This window comes from Aricia agestis, chromosome 5 (genome assembly GCF_905147365.1).
Source record: "Aricia agestis chromosome 5, ilAriAges1.1, whole genome shotgun sequence".
NCBI lineage: Eukaryota > Metazoa > Arthropoda > Insecta > Lepidoptera > Lycaenidae > Aricia > Aricia agestis.
Window position 1 is genome coordinate 15,262,882 of NC_056410.1, and position 23,813 is coordinate 15,286,694.

The window sequence follows — 23,813 nt, forward strand, 5'->3', positions numbered from 1 at the left end:
TAGCTTCAAGTACTATTTCCTTGTTGTGGGTCCACCACCTCCGTGGTCCAGTGACTTATGGAACTTATGGCTCGAGGTCGTGGGTTCGATTGCCGCATTGGAAAAATGTTATTTCCAAGTTTTTTTCGGCTGATCCTTCGAGGCTGATCATCAGATTGTCTAACAAAAATATGCATCAGAATATGGGCATGTAAAATTGACCCAACGCTTCATTTCTCGCCAGTCATGTCGTCATCAGCTGTCCTACTGTATTATGAGAGTAAAGAGTGGGAGATGAGAATAAGCTCTTTTGTACTGCGCACCCACTTGGGCACTGCTTGTATATCTGTTTGTTTCATGATCCACTGTTGCGTAAGAAAATGGCTGCAGGCATAAGTCTGCAGTAATTTCTCTGGTAGACCTTAGCATGTATGGCTTACATAAAATGATTCACGAAAAGTAAAATGGAAGTAAGTTTAATTTAGAATCTAAAATTGTATAAATTAAGGCAAATAACTGAGATGGATCAAGCCTAATTCATATCAAAGCTAATATTAACAATTAATTAGTGTTTGCTGTCTATGGCCATTGGCCACTTCGACATAATAAAAGGAGGGGAAGTAATTTATCTTCGGCACCGCGCGCGGCTTGTATGTGTGCGCCATAGTATCAATGCGTCGCCACGTACGGCACACAACAAAATCTCGGCAGTACCAGCCTAGTAAAACTGGCCGAGATTTTGTTGTGTGCCGTACGTGGCGACGCATTGATACTATGGCGCACACATACAAGCCGCGCGCGGTGCCGAAGATAACTTACTTCCCTCCTTTTACTATGACTTCGACTAAAATAATCATTTTAACTCGCACCTTCCAGGAACGTTACGCCGAGTGTTTACTTTTAGAAAACGTTGGAATTACATCTATATATTAAATAAGCTTTTATTATTTTGAAGTTTTATTTATCATCACGCTTATCGTTTTATTGTTCCTATCCTACGTCAATTCTATCGTGAAGTGGCTATTCCTGATACGTGGTTTTTCCAATGCATCATACACAGCAGTATGCAACTAATATTAATTGCATTGTCAATATAAAACTTTTTATTTTAATTCAGATATTTGAAGTGGATGCCATACATGCTACGGTATATCGGAGAGGTCCACCTGGGCAGGTATACCTGCGCAGATCAAAACGTTTACATTTTTGAATTATGGCCTTCTCTGAAAAAACGAGTGAAGTTTTCTTCAAAATATGTAGATAGAGACATGCTTAATTAATAATATTACGATTTTAGATTAAGTTTTTAGATTTTTAGATTTTACGAGCAAAAATCCGCTTTTGTGGTGCATTAACTTTCACCCAAATATCTAGCAAAATTTTAATGCCTCATCCCTGATGGGGATCGAACCCATGACCTTTGGATTAAAAGTCCAACGCGCTATCCTCTGCGCCACAGGGACGTATTGAGTCTTGATAAAATACATTATTATGACTGTGATAAACGATAATATTACAATTATTCTAATTTAAAAGGGGGTCATTCATTCATGCTTTGTTCAAACCTACGCGACCAGGCGATTGATAAAATACATTATTATGTGATAAACGATAATATTACAATTATTCTACTTTAAAAGGGGTTCATTCATTCATGCTTTGTTCAAACCTACGCGACCAGGCGACTGCGAAGCAGGAGCGTCAACAAGTTGTCAAAAATGTGTTTATCCATATCTATATAATCAGAGTAGACAGAATGATATGTCTATTGTGATATAATGTGTGTGTATCCATAAAGTTTATATACCTAGCGCCTAGCGGAATAGAGCAACAATCTCGAGCTGTCAAACGAAACCAAAATTGGTTTTCATCTGTGTGAAAAATATGTGTACGTATACACTTACACAAGCATGATTGAACATGAATTCTATGAGATTAAATTGTCAACGTGCGGCACGTGCCGACTGGACGTCAAAAAAAGAGTGCTGCTGTATCACACGTCTCTTTTTACCACGCAGTCGCCTGGTCGCGTAGGTTTGAACAAAGCATTATTCATTTATAATTTTAACTTTACTTCAAAACACAATTAAAAAATTCTCATGTCACAGTGTTTGTGCGCGAAGTGCGAAGTCGTCCAAAACGGCTCAACCGATTTAAATAAAATTTTGTATATACATTCGTTAGACTGCCTTCACATTAGGTCGCGAGCAAAGACTTCTAGAATTCTTTGGTCGCGAGCCGCGCGACAGCCGCGCGGCTGCCGCACTATCTACTATAATTTATAAGGCAAAAGAACGTTTGCTGGGTCCGCTAGTAATAATACCTAAGTACTAAAAAAATAATTTCTTTACATTGATATTATAAAATTTATAAATAGGTTAATATTTCAATTAATACAAAATATACAAGGTGTAACAAAAATAAGTGATAATAATTTAGGGTGTGTACGTGTTCCTTGTAGAGAGTTCACTGTGAAAGTAGCAGCTCTGAAAGACCAACATTTTTTTCACTTTTGTCTGGAGAAACTCGTGACGCTGGGGTGCTTGCCCATATAAAAGTGAAAAAAAATTTGGTCTTTCAGCGCTGCTACTTTCACAGTAAACTCTCTACAAGGAACACGTAAACACCCTAAAATATTATCACTTATTTTTGTTACATTCTGTATAGACTACTTATAGAATAATCTGATGATGCCCGTAGCTTACGTAACTGCTTAGTAAGTAACTAAGTAATTATACTTATTAGTAATCTATGCCACAACTCCGTTGCGACCAACATTTATTTTTTCGGGATAAAAGTATCCTATGTCCTAATTTCATCAAAATCGTTTCAGTGGTTTACAGATGGACAGATAGACAGATAGACACTTTTTTTTAGAAATCAGTCAAAGAGGGCTGCCGGCTGGGTATACAAAATAAAATCAGCTTGACGAATTCGGATTTTATAATCAGTTTATTATCAAAATATTCATATTACATAAATGATAAATTAATACTTATGACTTATAAGTTATAACTTCGAGTACCTATTTACACAAACAACGGTTTTTTACATTCATTTATATTTACAACAAATTGAAATAAAATTTCAAGTATTGGGAATAAGATAATATTAGCCAAACTAAATATTGAAAATATATTCTGTTTTCATTGAAAAAATATTCAGTCATGCGCGAAACTATAAAGTAACAAAATGTAAACTTAGATATTAAATCCATTCGTTCAATTCATAAAAGGATAGTTTATTTTAGCTGCAAAGCCAATAAGCCTTTGAGAGACCCAAGTCCTGTAAAGTTTTTCTGTTGGTCAGCCAGACGTAATAATAAGATTTATATACAGTGCAAGAAACTGATGTATCATAAAATATCATCCAAATATAAAATCTGGCCAGTGCTCGTGACGTCTTTAAACTGACGCCATATTGTACTGGTATGCAGTGGCGGATTTACAAATTTTCCGCCTGTAGGCTATTCAATTTTTGCCGCCCCTATAACTGACCTTTGAAATTCAATAGGTTAGTTTAGTTCACAATCATATCCCACCAAAAACATTTTTTGAATTTTTTTGCTGAGACGACCACACAAGGTTTTACACTGTGCGGTAGCAAAACGGTGAAGTTAGGGTCAGTGGAGGAGTGGAGAGAGAGGCCGCCGTATAGATTCAGAAGCTTGGCTCTACTTACGCATTGAGATCTCATATCTTTTTTACAGGGTAAACCGTAAACCTTATGTGGTCGTCTCGGCAATATTTTACAAGAAATGTTTTTGGTGGGATTTTTTATATATATATTTTTTAAATGAAATAAGGGGGCAAACGAGCAAACGGGTCACCTGATGGAAAGCAACTTCCGTCGCCCATGGACACTCGCAGCATCAGAAGGTTTGCAAGTGCGTTGCCGGCCTTTTAAGAGGGAATAGGGTAGGGGAAGGTAGGGAAGGGAAGGGAATAGGGGAGGGTAGGGAAGGGAATGGGGTAGGGGATTGGGCCTCCGGTAAACTCACTCACTCGGCGAAACACAGCGCAAGCGCTGTTTCACGCCGGTTTTCTGTGAGAACGTGGTATTTCTCTGGTCGAGCCGGCCCATTTGTGCCGAAGCATGGCTCTCCCACGTATAAATATTTAAATGTAAAATATTTTCTGTAAGATAAAAAAATGGGGCTAGACTTGCCGCCCCTCTAAATCTACCGCCCTAGGTTCCAACATACTTAGCCTATTGGTAAATCCGCCACTGCTGGTATGCCATTGTGCATTGGTGAGACAAGTGTGACGTATTAGTAGTGTACAGGATGCAACAAAAATAAGTGATAATACTTTAGGGTGTGTACGTTTTCCTTGTAGAGAATTCACTGTGAAAATAGCAGCTCTGAAAGACGATTTTTTTTTTCACTTTTGTATGGGCAAGGGCCCGAGCGAGTTTCCCGATACATAAGTGAAAAAAAAATTTGGTCTTTCAGTGCTGCTACTTTCACACTGAACTCTTTAAAAGGAACACGTACATACCCTAAAGTATTATCACTTATTTTTGTTACACCCTGTATAATAATAAATTATCACAATATTATGCCATACAGACCAGAGACCTCACATACGTCATATTCTCTATGGTCATACTAGATGACGGCTGACGCCCGCAACTCCGTTGCGCCAAAATTCGTTTATCGCGTGGGAAGTTAGGAACCGTACGGTCCGGAATAAAAAGTATTCTATGTCCTTTCCCGGGACTCAAAGTTTATCTGTCGCAGTCAACTGGTTAAAATAGCCGTTCAATCAAACAGCTTGCCCTTTGATTGAACAACGGTATACAATCACATGGCTATACGTCGTTTATTTTATTTTATTTTATTTTTACTCGAATTGTTGACTGCAACGTTCAACACTACAACAAGTCGACGCTTAGCCAACTGGTTAAAATATTATGTCAAATTAACTAACGCGACCTTTAGTGTAGTATGTAATTTGAGAGAATATTAAAGCTTTTTGTGATATTTTGGAAGTTTATTCGTGTATTACGTTTAAAGGGTGACCAATTAAAGTTGTATAAAATAATAAGAATGCCAAACACAATATTATCAATCATAATGATCTTTGTTGCACCAAACAAGAAATTACAAAATCAAAAAATTACGAACTAAGAAAATATATATTATTTGTTCGTAATATTTAATCTCGTATGAGCCTCATAATTTTCAGTCTCTCTACTAATTTATTTCCGAAAAATATCTTGAAACAACCACAAACACCGGCTAGTTGACGACATATTGTAAACAAAACGCACCTATAAAGTGCCGCAGATGTAAGCGCTGAACTAATTCAGTATAGACGGTAGCTTTTGATTCAGCTGTAGTTTTGACCGTTTTGAGCGAATATATTATTAAATTATAAAGCTAGATGTGTGATTGAATGGCCTTGTTCAGTCAAAGGGCTAGCTGTTTCATTGAACGGCTATTTTAATTTGTTGTTGGCTGCGATATATCCATATCAAATTTCAGCAGATTCCATTTCGTAGTTGGGCGTGAAGATATCAGACAGACAGACAGACAGACAGACAAGCAGACAGATAGACACACTTCCACATTTATAATATTAATATTAATTGTTATAACGACATCTCAACTAAATCATAGAAATCGAGCGAATCAACAGTGCTTGTGGCGTTAATTCTCAAATCTTGACGTCATAAGCACTGGCCGTTATACTGGGTCGTACTTCGGAACTTACCCATAGCACAGTATAGCGATATTAGTCCCTACAGTAACGAAACGCCTTTAAGAGGATTCCACACCGCCCTTTTTTCCATACAAACGTTGTCCCCTGTTTCCTCCCTGGATAATGCGAGTAGAGTTATAATTTTATTCCTGAATATCTACGGCCACTAATACAATGTCCCTATGTTTTCTTTTTTTTATAATTTAATTATTAAATAAGATATGAACGTTCAAAAACCCAAAAAATGGCCAGATTTTCCGCTGTGTTCAAACGTCCAGAAAACAGATTTGGCTAGATTATACAAAAAAAGCAAAACATAGGAACTCAGCTCAAGCCTTTTTTTAATCTTTAATGAAAAAAGTACTTAAATTGGTTAAGTTTTGGAGGAGGAATCAGGGGACAACGAATCGTTGATTTTCTGGATTTTCTGCAGTTGTCTCTATCGCGTTCTGTGGTATAGGCTTGAGGTAAAGGAGACAGCTATAGATATTACACGTACTTTTTTTTTCATTTCTCTAGCCCCTGTTGTATCCTCTTAACGTCGCACGATGCCGCCACCGATGACAGGTACCGAGCAGATATGCCAGGGTTGCCACGAAACGGGAAATAAAATAAAAATAAAATATTGTGCTTGTAATGCAAATGTTATCATTTAATCTGTTTAATCAGCGTGTTATATTTACATATTTATTTATTTTATTCATTTTAAAAACTTTATGCACATATAAGTAGGTACAAAGGTGGACTTAATGCCGTATGGCATTATCTACCAGTCAACTTTTGGGCGATACAAGGACAAAGTTGTATAGGTGCCAGTCGAGTTGAAAGAGGAAAAGACAGAAAAAAATAATAAATATATATTATACTTATAAAATATATATAGTATAATATTATACTATACTTATAATACTTATACATATTATCACACATAAAATTATATGTATAAATAAAACCAATAACCATACGTAATATATTATTATATAATAACTAAACACACCGGCAAAATTAGAGGAACATAACAAAATTTTCAATTTTTTTAATTGTTTACTGATTTTTATATATTTATTTATTTATTTACTAATTGATTATTAAAAAATAAAGTTTATATAAATTTAGGGCATAAAAACGTGAAAAATAGAAAAAAATCAGCAAAAATCAAAAAATTAAGAAAATCTTTGAAATTTCAGTAGTAAGTTTTTAAGATAAATTCTCCATTTTTATTAAAGAAATGCCATGTTAAAAGCGTGTAATGCCTTCTATGGATCTCAAGAGGGCCTGGATACGCCATTCCATGCTTGCATTTTAATTGTCAATCATTTCCTGTGGGATATTCTCCTACTCCTCCAGTAGCGCCAACTCGAGCTCCTGGACACATTTTGGAGCTGGAGTTTTAACTCGTACGGTTCACCCATTGATATGCCACACGTCTTCAATCGGATCCACATCCGTAGACCACGCTGGCCTCTCCACCTGGGCTACGCCAGCATCGTTTAGGTAATAATGCCCGATTTTCTTACTCTATGGACGCACATAAAATTGAAATTACTACCTAAAACTGTGTAAAAGGCACACCATGCAGTTCCAGAATGTCGGTGCTAAAGCCCTGTACTGTCAAAGTACCATCATCTATAATCATCAGCTCCATGCGGGCTCCAAATCATATGCATATCCAAACCATTACGAAGCCTGCATCATAGGCCACTGTTTCCGGTAAGTTTGATGGCCTGTAGCTTTCCTTATGATTTATCCACATTCTTTATCGCCTGTCAATACAATGTACACAGAATTTGCTCCCATCACTGTACAGCACAAGATTTCACTCACTTGTCTAATTTTGATGTTCACGCGCAAATCTTAGCCTGGCTCTTCGGTGTCCTGTCTCAAGTTTTGGTGCCCTTGCTGGCACTTTTGAGTTTAATTTAACTTCTTTGAGTCTTCTTCTTACTGTACAATCACTTACACGTTCATCTTGGACCTGTTCCGACAGGTTTCGTGTCTGCATAGCAGTTTGAGGTCGATTTCTTAAGTTTTGTTTCCTCACAAAATAGTCATCCTGAACCATTGTCACCCGATATCTGCCTTGTTCTCGTCTCCGAACGTAAGATCCAGTCTCTCTGAAGCGTTGAAAGTTACGATGAATCACGGAAGCCGACACACCTAAGGCCTGACTGACCGAACGGTAGGTGTGACCTTTCTCTATCGTGGTTACAGCTCTAGCTGTCGCAGATGCTGGGAAATCACTAATTTTGTATCTAAGCAATGTGTTCTTCCAAAAACCAAACAATCAAATGAGCTGAGCATACCTTTCACCCCGCTAAAACGCCATTCTTATCAGGAACACTTACAACGTCAATAATCGAAAAACACTTATTAGGGCATAATTGCTATAAAAACCTGTCAACTTGCCAGTTTTGTTCAATATTTTATTTCTTGAATGAGCTTAAAAGCTATAAAAAAGGCTTTCAGACAGCCCGACCCACTTGAGTTCAAGTTTTGGCCCTTTTTACCTATGTTCCGCTAATTTTGCCAGTGTGTGTATATTATAATAATATATAGTTGATCGATGATGATGCTAAAAATATTATAAATATTAATTTATGTCATAAATTATGAAAACTAAGAGTCTGCCAACGGTTTCATTGAAACTCACGTACCCTGCGCTTAAAAGTATCTCTGGTTTTTGACATCCTGATTTCCGGAGGAAGAGCGTTCCAGAGGAGAATAGCCTGGATATTAAAAAAAGAGTGGACGGAACTTGACTTGTAAGAAGGGCAACTTAAAAGCTGATTTGAAGTGGATCGAAGGTTTTTATCGTGCCTGCTGCAACGGTACCTATTGAAAGTGAGGGGCGAGATATTCGGGAGTATGGGGATGATGCAGCAGTGAATATAGCACACACAGTGCCTGCACAGAGCGGCGCTGACGTACTGGTAACCAGTGTAGCTTGGAGCGATACGAAGAAACATGGTCGTATTTTCGAAGGTTGAATATGAATCGGAGGCAATTATTAAACAATCGGTCGAGTTTATCGGCATTAAGATCTAAACAGCACACGTCACCATAGTTAATTATAGAAAAGATAAGGGACTGGACCAGCAAGGTCTTGACCGGGGTCGAAAGGAAATTTTTGAGCCGGTAGATGAATCGTACATATTATGTCGTACTGCCAGATATTTACGTGAAACTTTATTTTTAGATGATTTTAGTTCTATATTTAAAAAATTAATTAACCCATCAAGCCCCATAAGCTCACCGGTGAGCGAGACACAATAGAATAACAATTGATTTGCAAGGATCCACGAATCACGATCGAAGGATTAAAATAATGAAGACGCATTCGAAATTTCGAATATATAAAGTATCCAATAATTAATCACACGTCAGGTGTAACAGAAGCACTTCAAAACTCTTATTACGGGCGCGGTAAGGGCGCGGTAAGTTACACTTGATATGTGTACCTGGGTAGGTAGGTACTAATTAGTATGTAACAGGGTATTTGACAGATTTTAATTTATTCTATATTGTTTCTCTTCTTGTTACACTTCTTACAACGTAAACAATAAAACAGAGATGCAAATACATGCCGCCAAGGCCAAAACAATATTAGTGTAAACTGTGAGCCGATATTTATGAAAATTTAAATCCTTTTTGTTTTTTGAATCAGATTTACATCCTTACACTGAACCTTATCGTTTTACAATACAAAATTCGTAGACAACGCGCCAACGTCACCCCTGTGGGCGCAGGTACACAGACTCCGCCAGTTAGTGTACGCGGGCCCGCGCCGCCCGCTTCCCCGCGGGTACCCCTCCGTTGCTCTGCGCAAGTACATTCGTTTCACTACTGTAGGATATGTCATATTGCTATACTGTGCCCATAGTATTATACAGATTGATAGATACGAAACAGTTGTTAGTCAAAATGATACCAGCGGTAGCCGATAACAATTCCCAATTATTGAGCTATGTGTAAAATGAGTAATGACCATGGATGCCTCAGGATTGGAAGTGGAACGCTGCCAGGTTGTAAAGTGTCGCTTAAGAGTCATCTCAAGGTCGCTAAAGATTTTCCAAAACATCCTTGTAGTAAAAAAAATATTGGAAAAATATTTTAACTTTGTAGGCGTACCGTAGATTCCACCTTAGTTACATTCGTATTTTTAATTTTTATGTCCCATATTATCCCTGTAATCCTTTCGCCTATCCATGTATTATACAATAATAAATACTTCAATCTTATATTAACATTTAGTTCGCATAAACACCAATTTAGAACACTTTTATCGAGTACCTTAGCATAGACAAAATAGCATAAATATTTTGAGCTTTTAAGTTCTAAAACTTGTAAAACAACTTCAAACTTATTTCACATATTTTTAACTTGTTCATCATAACAACAAAGTACATACTTTGTTGTGGCTAAACATTTAACTTAAGACGACGTGTACCTACTTACCGATTTTCTTACATCTAGAGAAATAATAATGTTATCTTTAGAACTTAGGCCGAAATTCTTGGTATAAAAGTAAATAAAAGTAAACAAATGTAAATAATTGACAATTTAATCTCATCTGCTGTACCTTAGTTAAAAAAAAATTGTACAGTATTCCAAAATTAATAATGCGTATGAGTGACCGTGAATAATGACCGTCTTACAAAAGCTACAGTAATATCACTACGAACTTTGACTAATACATACATATCAGAGCTCACCTGACCCTAACTTGACTACATACTTATACCTAGATCTCAAAATCTGTAAGGTCTAGAAAACTGATTTTTTTGACACAAGTAACTTCAGTTCATGAAGATTAAATGCTCAAGACGAAAAGACGATTAGGTACTGAAAAAATGCTCGATAGTTTCTTTTCTACAAAAAACCTTGTTTTGGATACATTTTTGCTTGGATCTTCGAAGTTTGCTGTCTTTTCTTTAATATTTTTTAATTCCTTAAAAGGCATTGATAAAACCTAAATTTGCTCAAAATACTTTTTCATAATCATTATAGTTCGTCTTTTATTCAAGTAAAACTAACTCGGCGATGATTCCGCGCTGTCCTTTTTCACCTGCCATATGAAAGACGGGCGTGAGTGTGAAGGACGATGTTTGATTTTTAACCGACTTCCAAAAACGAGGAGGTTATACGTTCGGCTGTGAATGTTTTTTTTTATGTATGTTCAACGATTACTCCAATTTGGTACCATGTTCAGAAAAGTGGTGACCTGATGATGGGATCCATGAGTAATCGAGGGAACTCCTCAAAATTTAAATGGAAACATATGATTTTTTTGGTTTCATATGAAGTATTCCAGGCATATGTTACCAAAAAGTAAGATTTTGCACCAGGATATACCATGGTTCGAAGGTGGTGAACAGAACTCCTTACTCCTTATAGATACATGTTTGGGGGTTTCGGCGTTGTCTTAAAAACTGAAAGCATATACTACTATGTAAATTTCATTAATCATCATCATCATCACCACCATTCCACCATACATCCATAAGTAATCGAGGGAACTCCTCAAAATTTATATGGAAACATATAGTGATTTCAATTTTTTAAGAAGTATCCGCAGCATATGCTACCAAAAAGCAAGATTTTGCAATAAGATATACCATGGTTCCGAAGGTGCTAAGAGATCTCCAGATTCCTTATAAATACAAGTTTGGGGGTTTCGGAGTTGGTTTAAGAACTGAAAGCATATGCAACTATGCAAGTTACAATCATCATCATCATTATCACTGCCACTAATCACCACACCATGAATTATCTAATTATAACCCTTATTATTGGTACTTTTAATCGTCTTTAAGAATGAAACCCGAATTTGTCGAACGATTTACAAAACTATAATGTTATTTCAATGTAAATGATTCGATCTTGGTGTTTAGGTTACCAAGTTAGCAATTTGATCATAAGATCTATGAGGTATCTTATTCTCCTTAAAATTTATAAGGACGATTATAGTTATATTTGAGCATAATTTTATATTATGTTGAGCTAATGAGTTTCCATGAGTGTAATGATAGAAATAAATTCACTGAACAGTACTTTAGAGCCTTTAAAGACAGGCGTATGACCATTAATTTTATCATTGCTTGATTAAGAGCGAGCTGTCGGATCCAGTCACTAAGCATAACACATTAGTCTGTACAAAAAAACAGCTTATTAAATATGACTAAAAAGAGTGAAATTATTATTTTTAACAAAAAATTAAAACCGACTTCCAGGGTAAAAACAATAATAATTTATAATGAACAAAAAAGTGTTAAATAATTCTTACTCTTTAATGTGCCTTATGTACAACTCTCCTAAACCTCAAATATTTCTATGTAAGTACACAATCTTCATTATTTTGAAGTCGGTACCAGTCTTAAATATTAAAAATATTTTGTCATAGAACTCAGAATTCTTAGCTGGTACCGTCTTCAAAATAATGAAGATTGTGTACTTACATAGAAATATTTGAGGTTTAGGAGAGTTGTACATAAGGCACATTAATGAACAAATGAGTCTATGTAACTTGATTTAATAAACTATTTCATTTCATTTCATTTCATTATTGTTTTTACCCTGGAAGTCGGTTTTAATTTTTTGTTAATTGGAGTCAGGAACACTCTTAAACGCAATGCAATTAGAAAATGCAATATCGTCTACCGTCGCTCGGGAAATACCACCGTTGCCGAAGAATTACGAAAATGTCTATGCATTATCACTTTTGGAGCACTGTACTGGAAATTATTCGTTTGCTATGTTTACATCATGCCACAAAAGTGTGTAAAATTACTTATTAATACATACATTTTATAATAATATTTACAAGGTAACGTTTTTCTAACAATAAACTGATGTTTTCAACATAATTAGGTTTCATTTTATTCTTATACAACAATTTTCTCACACAACATTTCCAAATCCAATGCATCATTAGATTTTCATTCACATTTCAAAGAATTTCTTTTGACTTCAAAGGACTTTCAAAATTGGTCTATGAATATTCGAATTATACCAAAAATATTCTGCGAAATATCATCGTTATATTATGTTATAAAGATTATTTTCTGTAATTTCTGTTTAAATAATCTTACGGTCGTAGGTTATTTACAAGATTTCATTAACTATTTACTACTTTCGAACGAATTTTGGCCCTTTTTGTACTTGTGTCCGTTTACACGAAACGCACGTTTCACCAATTAAACCGTTGCACGGGCCTCGAGGATTAGCGGAGGGTCCATAAGTTATCAGTTATCACTAATGTTTAATGGCTTTGGCTTAAGTAAGTTACTAAGGGCCTAAGAACTTTGTTGACATACAAGCTTTAATGTTTATTAAGAAAACCGCAAGACACGTCTTTTATATGTATTAGCGATAGAATGCGGTTAGTGCAAATGGACACTTTCCCCACTTGGTTAAAGTTAATCCTTCCTTTCGTAACTATGTCAAATATGTCTTTAAATATCAGCTCTCGTTCATCGATATAAAATGCATTAGAAGAATTAACTATAACCCAGACTGCAAAAGTTGGCCTAAAGGTCATCGCACATTACAGTGACTCGACGCCAACCCAACTCACAGTTTGACATTGAATTTTTAACTTTAACCAGTGTGAGTTGTGACTTAGGTTAGGAGTTAATTTACTAACTTGCGAACAGCTAGTTGACGACTACTCGCCAACTGGCTGTCCACTCGGTGTGAGTTGGCTTTTGCTCTTAGTTGGCAAATTTTGCTCTTTTGTCCTAATGGCTAACATTTTCATGCCATGCTGTGAGTTGGGTCGGCATTGAGTCGGTGTAGTGTCTGATGACCTTTAACCACACAATTATATTTTCAACATTTGACTAGAGTTGAGTTTTAACTTTTAAATCATTGATATTGACACGGTAGAGACTAGAATATTACTGGTACCTATAATTATTATAATGAGATCAAAAGTCCAATAGAAAACGAACGCTTACACTTTGAGTCCGTGGATGAACGCTGAAACAAAGATACATAGATTAAAATTACGCAAACAGGCAAGTACACTTGTATGGGGCTAATATTGCGAAGTTCTGTCAACATCATCAGCCTATTGCCGTCCACTGCTGAACGTAGGCCTTCCCTTAATGAGCGCCAACCATCCCGATCTTGGGCAGCCCTCATCCATCCGCTGCCAGCCACTTTCTTCAAATCGTCAGTCCACCGTGCTGCGGGACGTCCTACACTACGTTTGCCTAAGCGTGGTCTCCACTCTAACACTTGTCTGCTCCATCTATTGTGTTCCCGTCTGCAGACATGACCAGCCCACTTCCACTTCAGCGTGCTAATTCTATAAGCGATGTCGGTGAATTTAGTTAGACTATATTAGGAATTTTGTTTACCCGGGATACTCCATAGCACGCTGAGCAACCTTAAACTGTGAACTAGTCCTACGGTGAGTATCCACGTTTCAGCCCCGTACGTCAGTCGGTAGATTTTTTGCCCAGTGCTCTCTCCAGATTTGCTGAGCGATGTAAGGGCTTTATCAGAGTGATTGTGTATGTACACAACTATGTACACAATCACTCTGTTATCTTGGACTGATTTAGAAAATAAATTCACATTCTTAGAACATATTATACAAACGGGTGAGAAAGCAAAAATAAATTTCTATAGTTTTACTAAAATATCGACGTCTACATGGGGTCTCTCGTTCAAAACGTTAAAAATTATATATACAGCCACGTACTTGGGCAGAATATGCTACGGCTCACCGGTCTGGGCAGATAGGGCTACGATAGGCGCAGCCCGGCGTAAACTTTTACAAAGCCAACGTCTCGCATTGATATTCTTATGTAAGGCATATAGAACAGTCAGTACTGAAGCACTCCCTGTCTTTTCGGGTATTTTGCCTGTAGATTTAGAAATACAACGCCGAGCTGCATTATATTACAAAAATAAAAAAAAATTACGACCCCAGATTTCTTAAGCATAAGAGACAGAAATAAAGTGAATAGATTATTTGAACCACTAGACGTTACACTACAAAATCTTATATCCGAGTGGCAGGATCGGTGGGTCACCGCGATCAAAGGTCGTCACCTGTACAATTTCTTCCCTTCGGTTCGTGAACGACTCGCTATGCATTGGATAGAAATAGATCACTGCGTTGCGCAATTCCTAACTGGTCACGGCAATTTGAAAGCTAAACTTCATGGATTCAAGCTAGTTCCATCTCCTCTTTGCGAGTGCTAGACCGAAGGCAGCCCACAAGAACAAACTGCTCATCACATACTCTGGGAATGCGATCTCTGGCATGAGGAAAGAACCGATTTGCTAAACAGTATCCAATGTGTTTCTGGAGCCGTATATTACGATGATCTTCTAGGCAGCGCAAAAAATTTCCGTGATTTCAAATGTTTTTGTCATAAATATTATTGGAAACAATCGAACACAAGTTTGCCATTATAAATATATTATATCATTTTTATGAAGTAGGCATATTGTATTATGTATATTTTTTTCCCGTGGTGCCCCCTCTTATTCGGACATTAATTGTTATTACAATTTGGCTGTCTCCCGCTTTGCTTGGGGAGGAAAATTGGATATCTCCTACTCCTCCTACCTTTCTTCTGATTAATTTCGTTGCGGGTCCCAAGACAGATTTAGCTTGTCCCTCGGGCATCCCTGAGATCATATCAAAGGGTTTTCGTGGTTGGTTGCCACTGTTGATCCTGGCGACACAGGAGTTGCAGTGGTGGGAATGTGTGGTGCCCACCACACATTCCCACCACGTTTTTCACCACGTTCATTTTGCCCGTTAAAAAAAAGGGCTTTATCACACTAGCATGGGAAAGCGGCTCAGAGGCGGGACGGGCGCCAATATATCACAGTTTTGCAACGAACCCGCCGCGAATACGTCACGGACGCACAACGACACTATGTGCTTTGTAAAGTCGCTGCAAGCACGCGATGAAGACGTTGAGTATCCGTCATGTGCGTGGGCACATGATGAGTACTCAACGTCTTGGACCGTAGGGTCCATTGTAAGAGCGCCTTCACATTACGTCGCAAGCACTACGGCAGCAGCGCTGTGTGAAGGCAGCCTAAGTGATAATAACGGCCTCAATATTATGGTTCTGGTCATATGTTACGCCTTACGCCTGGCTTAAACTTACCATCGTAGTAAGTCCTATGCGGGCACCTCGGGCAGCTAGCAAGCGAAGGCGGTCTCAGCGACCTCTGGCCGCCGACGCGCGCACAGCTCCCCCACTCGACTCGCGCACTTCTTCCGAAGCCTTTGTGTTCCTCGATATCTGTAGATGCATAATATGCTTCAAGTGGATTATTTTTGTTATTTCACCCTCAATATGGCGGATATCCCTGATGACAATCCCAATAAATCAAAACAGGGAAATAAAACAGCTTTGCTGCGGGTACTACGGCATAGGCATATTTTAACTGAAATGTGAGTAAAAAGTCTACATGGCGTGTAGAAAAAAGTAAGCGTTAAGTATAAAAAATAAGAATGTTTTATTTTTAAAAAGCGAATATAAGGGCTAGGCCAGGTCATATTGCTCCGTTGCATCGTCGTCAGAAGCGGTGTTTCGACGGAACAGGTGATGAAGTGGAAAAGTACCTAATGAAAGGGCTGCGTTGACAGCTTAAGGCTGCTTGGTAATAATGGAAAGCGAAGCCTGTTAAGATTTTTGCTCCGTAATTACAGTAATGGTTGGCGAATGGATTTAGGGCGGAGTGGGCGCGCAGTGAATACGTCGCGGCGCCGCGGCTGCGCTCCGAAACGCTGCCTCATATCCGCAGCGGGATCGTTGCGCGTCCGCGGCGTTTCACTTTGTGCTCATCTCCCGCCCCGAAGACGCTCGCCAACGCCAAAAATGAGGGGAAGTAAGTTATCTTCATACAAAGGCACCGCGCGCAGCTTGTATGTGTGCGGCATACATCAATGCGTCGCCACGTACGGCACACAACAAAATCTCGGCCAGTTTTATAAGGCTGGTACCGCCGAGATTTTGTTAACCAATGTACAAATGAAAGCTTAAATCACTGTCCTTTATTGGCAAAATTAGAACCCCTTTTTACAGAGGTCTTTTTGATTGCTTATTCTGTGTTATAAAAGTTTACCAATCATGTTATGCTATGGGTAATTAAAAGACAAAGACATGATGAATACTGACAATGAACTTTAATTCTTTAGTCATTGCTGAGAATAAAGATATCGCTACAACCAAATTATCAAAGCATCGCCTTAAGGCTGGATTTATTTGCGGCGGTGCAAACACGTGGTTTGGCCGCTACAACGCGAGATGAGAGATCGAGATGTAACGATTTATTTAAATAGCGGCGCGGTCGCGCTGTCTACATTCAGACTCTAAAATGCCTTGAGAGATCTCTTTGATGGAAGTGAGCGGGGCGCGAGTTGCAACGACGCGACGCCGACGCAACGGGCAGTATGCCCTGGCTTTAATCGCTAGACATCAAGCGACAGCTGCAACTAAAAGGTTATTGCAGCGAAAATAAAGGAGCTGGAGCGTGAACTACTTTGAGTGCTCTTGAAACTATAAACTGTACAAACTATAAACTAAATTTATACGTGGGAGAGCCATGCTTTGGCACGAATGGGCCGGCTCGACCGGAGAAATACCACGTTCTCATAGAAAACCGGCGTGAAAAGCGCTTGCGATGTGTTTCGCCGAGTGAGTGAACTCACTCACTCGGCGAAACACATCGCAAGCGAGGGATCAGGGAAGGGACTAGGGTAGGGTAGGGAGGGGCAAGGGACTAGGGTAGGGATTGGGCCTCCGGTAAACTTACCGGAGGCCCAATCCCTACCCTAGTCCCTTCCCTACCCTCCCCTATTCCCTTCCCTTCCCATCCCTACCCTCCCCTATTACCCTATTATTTACCCTATTTCCATCAGGTGACACGTTTGCTCGTTTGCCCCCTTATTTCCTTAAAAAAAAACTAAATAAATTATATTATAGTCACTCAGCGCTAGTGACCCTTCAGGGCTCATGTCTGACATCTATTTTGGACCATAATACTTATAATATTTAATTAACTTCAAAATTATTGTCCATCGTTAAACGGTATAAAGTCAAACAACGACAATAAATATATATTATATCTCTAACGAAGGGAACAATAATTCATAAACAGTAGGATAATAAATACTATGGAAAGGTAACCGAGTGAAAAATTGTTCCAGGAAAACCCTTTTAATTTGTTGTTACTCGTATTTTCTGGTCGGTCATCTAATTTTCGTTGTAACGTTTTTATGACGTATTTTGAAGTCGGTACCAGTCTTAAATATTAAAAATATTTTGTCATAGAACCACAGAATAGATAATAGTACAAGATAGAACTCAGCATTCTTAGCTGGTACCGTCTTCAAAATAATGAAGATTGTGTACATAGAACTTCATAGAAGTAGTTAAGGTTTAGGAGAGTTATGCATAAGGCACATTAAAGAGTAAGAATTATTTAACACTTTTTTGTTCATTATAAATTATTATTGTTTTTAGCCTGGAAGTCGGTTTTATCCAGTAAATGTTTACAATTTCTTTCACTTTTTTCGTCATAAAAAGACACATACACGTACCCATACATGACGTGTATTTAGTTTAGTACCTATTGACATGTTTTCCTACAATTTAAGAATACCAAATCTCTGCTTCAAATTTTTTTCAAAAAATAATTTATTTGTTTTATTATGATAGCTCCCTTAATTTTTTAGTTATCAGGTTCATTTCAAAAACATTTTAAAGGTAATTTCAAGAGATCATGCTAAGAAACGTGTGTCCGTGGGAGAGCCATGCTTCGGCACGAATGGGCCGGCTCGACCGGAGAAATACCACGGCCTCACAGAAAACCGGCGTGAAACAGCGCTTGCGCTATGTTTCGCCGAGTGAGTGAGTTTACCGGAAGCCCACCCCCCTAGAAATGCCGCAGTTGAAAAACAATTTGTTACCCCAGGAGGGTACCAACTGCGTTGGAGAATACCTCTCTGGACGTCCAGGCTCAGGAACTCCTGGAACTGAACGTGGACGTCCAGGCTGCCCCTCGTATTCTAGGGAGGGCAAAACTGCGCTCCAATCTGCTCGGGGCACGAGCAAACACACAAAGGCACCCCCCTCGATATTAAACATGGACTTTTGTAATATCAGGGGATTACACTCCAACCTTAATGCTGTCCATTACCACCTTGAGACGGCAAAGCCGGCTTTGCTCTTTTTAACCGAGACGCAGATATCATCTCCGAGTGACACATCATACCTTTCCCACCCAGGGTACTACCTCGAGCACTCCTTTCTACCCAAAGCTGGAGTGTGTGTGTATATCAGAGATGATATCAGCTCTCGCCGCCTCAGCAATCTTGAGGTCATGGACCTATCAAATTTATGGCTCCGCATAGATTGCGACGACCACCCTCGCGTCTATACGTGCCTATATAGGTCCCATAGTGGTGACCCCGAGACGGACCGACTCTTGGAGCACCTGCAAGCTACTTCAGATTTTGTGCAGCAGCAGATCCCATCCGCAGAGATCATAATACTTGGCGACTTTAATGCCCACCACGCCGACTGGCTCAATTCCAGTAAAACTGATCATGCGGGGAGATCTGTCTGCAACTTTGCCCTTGCGAACGACTTGACACAACTGGTTACTACGCCTACGCGAATCCCAGATGTATCCACATCTGGGATTCGCGTAGGCGTAGTATTCTTCAACAAGGAAGGATTCTGACCATCCGGTCAGAATCCTTCCTTGTTGGATCTCCTACTGACTTCAAATCCTGACGACTACCAAATATTCGTAACCGCACCATTTGGTTCATCGGATCATTGCCTTGTTAGGAGTTATGTGCCACTTACGACGGTGTTAAGACAGCGCGCTGTTAAATACCGTCGTGTGTGGCACTACAAGTCAGCAGACTGGGATGGGATGCGGTCGTTTTTTGCATCCTATCCTTGGGGGCACGTGTGCTTCTCGCCGGATGATCCCGACAACACTGCCAACTCTGTTGCCGATGTGGTGATGCAGGGGATGGAACTTTTCATTCCGACCTCTGTAGTGCCAACTGGCGGCAGATTTCGTCCCTGGTTTGGTTCACCTTCCAAAAAAGCTTCTCGCCGGAAGCAGGAGGCTTACCAATCCTGGGCCAACGCAGTGTCTGCTCGGGATTTAAATACCAGCACATATGAAAAGGAGTACAACCTTGCCTCTAGGTCCCTCAAGAAAGAGATTACTCGGGCAAAGCAACAGCACGTCAATAGAATTGGCAAGAGACTTGAGTGCTTCCCCTCGGGAACCCGTGCATTCTGGTCTCTGGCCAAAGCTATTGAAGGAAATTTCTGCAAGCCAACCCTACCATCCCTACACGTAGGAAATGGATCGTTGGCCCAGGACGCAAAGGACAAAGCCGATCTTCTGGGCAAGCTCTTTGCGTCAAACTCGACCCTGGATGACGGGGGGCATAAACCGCTGACCATACCGCGATGCACGAGCATCATGTCGGATATTTGGTTTCATCAGCGCTCAGTGCGAAAAGCCCTCTGTTCCCTTGATATCCAAAAGTTGAGTGGGCCTGATGGAATCCCGCCTATTGTGTTGAAAAAGTGTGCTCCAGAGTTGGCTCCGGTCTTGACGCGTCTTTTTCGGCTCTTCTATTCCAATGGCATCGTCCCGGCTTCCTGGAAGATAGCCTTGGTGCACCCGATCCCCAAAAAAGGTGACCGCTCAAATCCTTCCAACTACAGACCCATCGCTATAACCTCTCTCTTCTCGAAGATAATGGAATCCATTATCAATAGCCAGCTTCTTCGATACTTGGACGGCCAGGGATTGCTAAGCGACAAACAATACGGGTTCCGTAAGGCTGGTGATCTCTTGGCATACCTGACTCATCGTTGGGCTCAGGCAATTGAGTCGAAGGGAGATGCATTGGCTGTTAGTTTGGATATTGCGAAGGCCTTTGATCGGGTTTGGCATAAAGCGCTGCTATCAAAGCTTCCATCATACGGGCTGCCCGAGAAATTATGTAAGTGGGTCACTAGTTTCTTAGCAGACAGAAGCATAAAGGTCGTAGTTGACGGCGAATGCTCGGAAACTCAGTCTGTTAATGCTGGTGTCCCTCAGGGCTGTGTGCTATCGCCTACTCTATTCATACTGCATATCAATGACATGTTACAAACCAACGGCGTTCATTGCTATGCGGATGATAGTACAGGTGATGCTGTATATACCGGCTCCCCTAATATTTCTCGGCAAAATGTCACTGAGAGTCGAAACGAACTTGTGTCTAAGGTGGAGAATTCATTGGAGAAGGTCTCTGAATGGGGTAGACGTAACTTAGTTCAATTCAACCCCACCAAGACACAAGTCTGCGCGTTCACCACTAAAAAGTCACCAATGGTCGTTTATCCTCGTTTCGAGGGCACATCTTTAACCATCTCCCCTAGCATTGAGATACTTGGCGTCAACATATCGAGCGAAGTCCAGTTCCGATATCATCTTGAGGGTAAGGCCAAATTAGCCTCGAAGAAGCTTGGTGTACTTAACAGAGCGAGACAGTACTTCAGTCCGGACCAACGCCTACAACTCTACAAGGTGCAGGTTCGGCCTCATATGGAATATTGTTCTCATCTCTGGGCAGGGGCGCCAAAATACCAACTCTGGATCGTATCCAACAAAGGGCTGCTCGAATTGTTGACTGCCATAGTGTTTCAAACAGCTTGGACCCCCTGGAATTACGCCGAGATGTAGCTTCACTCTGCATCCTCTATCGGTTGTATCACGGGGAGTGCTCTGAGGAATTGTTCGGAATCATACCACCTGCAACTTTTCGCTATCGTCCCACGCGAAAAACATACCATCCTCATCACCTTGATGAGTGGCAGTCTTCCACAGTGCGTTTTTTGCGTAACTTTCTGCCGCGCACTGTAAAACTGTGGAATGAACTGTCACCAGCAGTATTTCCAGACCGATACGACCTGCAAACCTTCAAGAAAAGAGCGTATTCTCTCTTAAAAGGCCGGCAACGCACCTGCAGCTCTTCTGATGTTGCGAGTGTCCATGGGCGACGGTAGTTGCTTACCATCAGGTGACCCGTTTGCTCGTTTGCCCCCTTATTTAATAAAAAAAAAACTCTTTTTAAAGCCCTTAATTTTTAAAATAAAAAGGGTTAATAAGTGCTGGTTACGTGGTTATCGCAGTAAAATATTGGCTTTATACGTCCCTATCTTGGCTATTTTTCATCCTACAAAAATAAAAAGGAAACCAAAAGCTTTTTTAGGAAACGAACTCAAATTTTGTTATTAATGTTTTTTTACGAATATCCAATATTTTAAAAGTTATATCCAAAAGAAAATGAAATTTACGAAAATTTGAAAAATTTAAATTTTATGAATTCATCTTTTTTTTTCAAAAGTAAGCATTCTAAAGCAGGTTAATTTTTTGAGGTCATAACTTATGCTAAAATAAAGAAAATCCTTTAGGGAAAACCATAAATTTGAGATATTATAGAAATGGTGAACGTTTTATTTTTCGTTTTTTCCAAAAAAATTCGAAAGTGTCATCTTATTTTTATCATAACTTGCTCAATTTTAATGCTATTAACTTTTTACAATACTCAATAAAAAGGTAATTTTAAGTATTTTAAGTTTTCAGGAAATATTTTCCGTTATTTGTGTGTTTAATTATGTTTAATAATTATGTATAATTATTTTTTTATATTGAGTACTATTTGCTTCATTAGCTAAAAATTTTTAATCTCTCAACCATTTCGTGTTATATAAAATTTAACAAATTTGGTAGTTTGCTTAAATAATAATTTACATTTTAATTGATTTTAGATTACCTCAATTCATGTAAGTACTTATTAAGTAAGTAAGTGATTTGTATCTCGTCAGTACTTTATGTTTGAAATGTTAATTTTAGCTTAAATTTATTTCTTACCAGCGAAAACTTGTTATTGGCATATCGTTATAATATAATTTGTATCATTACTATTATAATTATATGCTGTAAGTTTTCCCAATAAAATAAAATAAATAACCTAGGGGTTTTGAGATCACAAATTGTACATCCAGCTAAAAATATTTCTAACAATATTATTTGGGGTGAGAGGGATTATTCTCAAATATCTTTATACACTGAATATTGTAATAAAAAGTTATAGGATATTGATTTTCCTGAGATTTTTAGAAACTGTGCCAATACTTTGTGTGATATTCCTAGTCATAAAAATGTGTTACTAGATATGTACAATAGCCTTATAAATCGTCTGAGCGAAGCTTCTATACTTAGTGCTAAACAAAAACATCTTGATAAACACAAAAACAAGTACATCTGTGGTTGGAATAAATATGTGAAGGCTGCACATAGTGAGGCTCGTTTCTGGTTTAAATATTGGGTATTGTATAATAAACCAAAAAATGGTTATATTTATAATAAGATGTGTGAGACTATAAATAATTTCAAAAGTAAGCTGAAATGGTGTCAAAATAATAAAATACAGATAAAAATGAATATTTTGGCCAAACATCACTCAACTAAAAATTTTTCTAGCTTTTGGACACAAACTAAGCTATTAAACCCTAAACCATCTGCTCCATCGATTGTGGAAGGTCTAAGTGAACCCTCGTTGATAGCAGAAATGTTCAAAGATTATTTTAAAGTAGAATCACCTATGAGTGCAGCCTGTAATAGTTCTAACAGCTTTAAAAAATGTAATGTACATTGTGTGAGCAGAAAATCCGTTGTGATTAAAGCAGAGGAGATAAGACAGATTTTAAAGAAGATGACCAAAGGAAAATCGCCGGGGCACGACCATTTAAGTATTGAACACCTTCAATGTGCTGGTCCTCACCTGCCTCGAGTTCTAGCTATGTTCTTCTCTCCCTGCTTGAATCATGGATACTTACCTGAGAGCATGCTTAAAACTGTAGTTGTACCGGTAGTCAAAAATAAAACAGGAGATACTGGTAGTAAAGCTAATTATAGGTCAATATCCCTGGCAACTACAGTGGCAAAGGTACTGGACAGGCTGCTTGATCAGCACTTGAGGGCCCATATAAATCTTAATGATGCCCAATTTGGTTTTAGGCCGGGTCAGTCTACTGAGGCAGCCACCCTGTGCCTCAAGCATACTGT

At 38.9% G+C, this 23,813-nt stretch overlaps 1 protein-coding gene and 1 non-coding gene across 2 annotated transcripts in view; both read right to left on the reverse strand.

Moving 5' to 3' along the window:
* Window positions 1-1,369: 1,369 nt before the first annotated feature.
* Trnak-uuu lies at window positions 1,370-1,442 on the reverse strand. The gene has a single exon. It is a non-coding gene; the product is annotated as a tRNA-Lys (tRNA).
* Window positions 1,443-13,598: 12,156 nt separating this feature from the next.
* Window positions 13,599-23,813, reverse strand: part of LOC121727233 (tachykinin-like peptides receptor 86C) — a 71,674-nt gene continuing 61,459 nt past the window's right edge. Inside the window, exons 10-11 of the mRNA XM_042114949.1 lie at window positions 15,821-15,958; window positions 13,599-13,661 (exon numbers count right to left, since the gene is read on the reverse strand). Of these exons, the coding sequence (XP_041970883.1) occupies window positions 15,856-15,958 (103 nt within the window). The 3' untranslated portion in view covers window positions 13,599-13,661; window positions 15,821-15,855. The remainder of the gene's footprint in view (window positions 13,662-15,820; window positions 15,959-23,813) is intronic.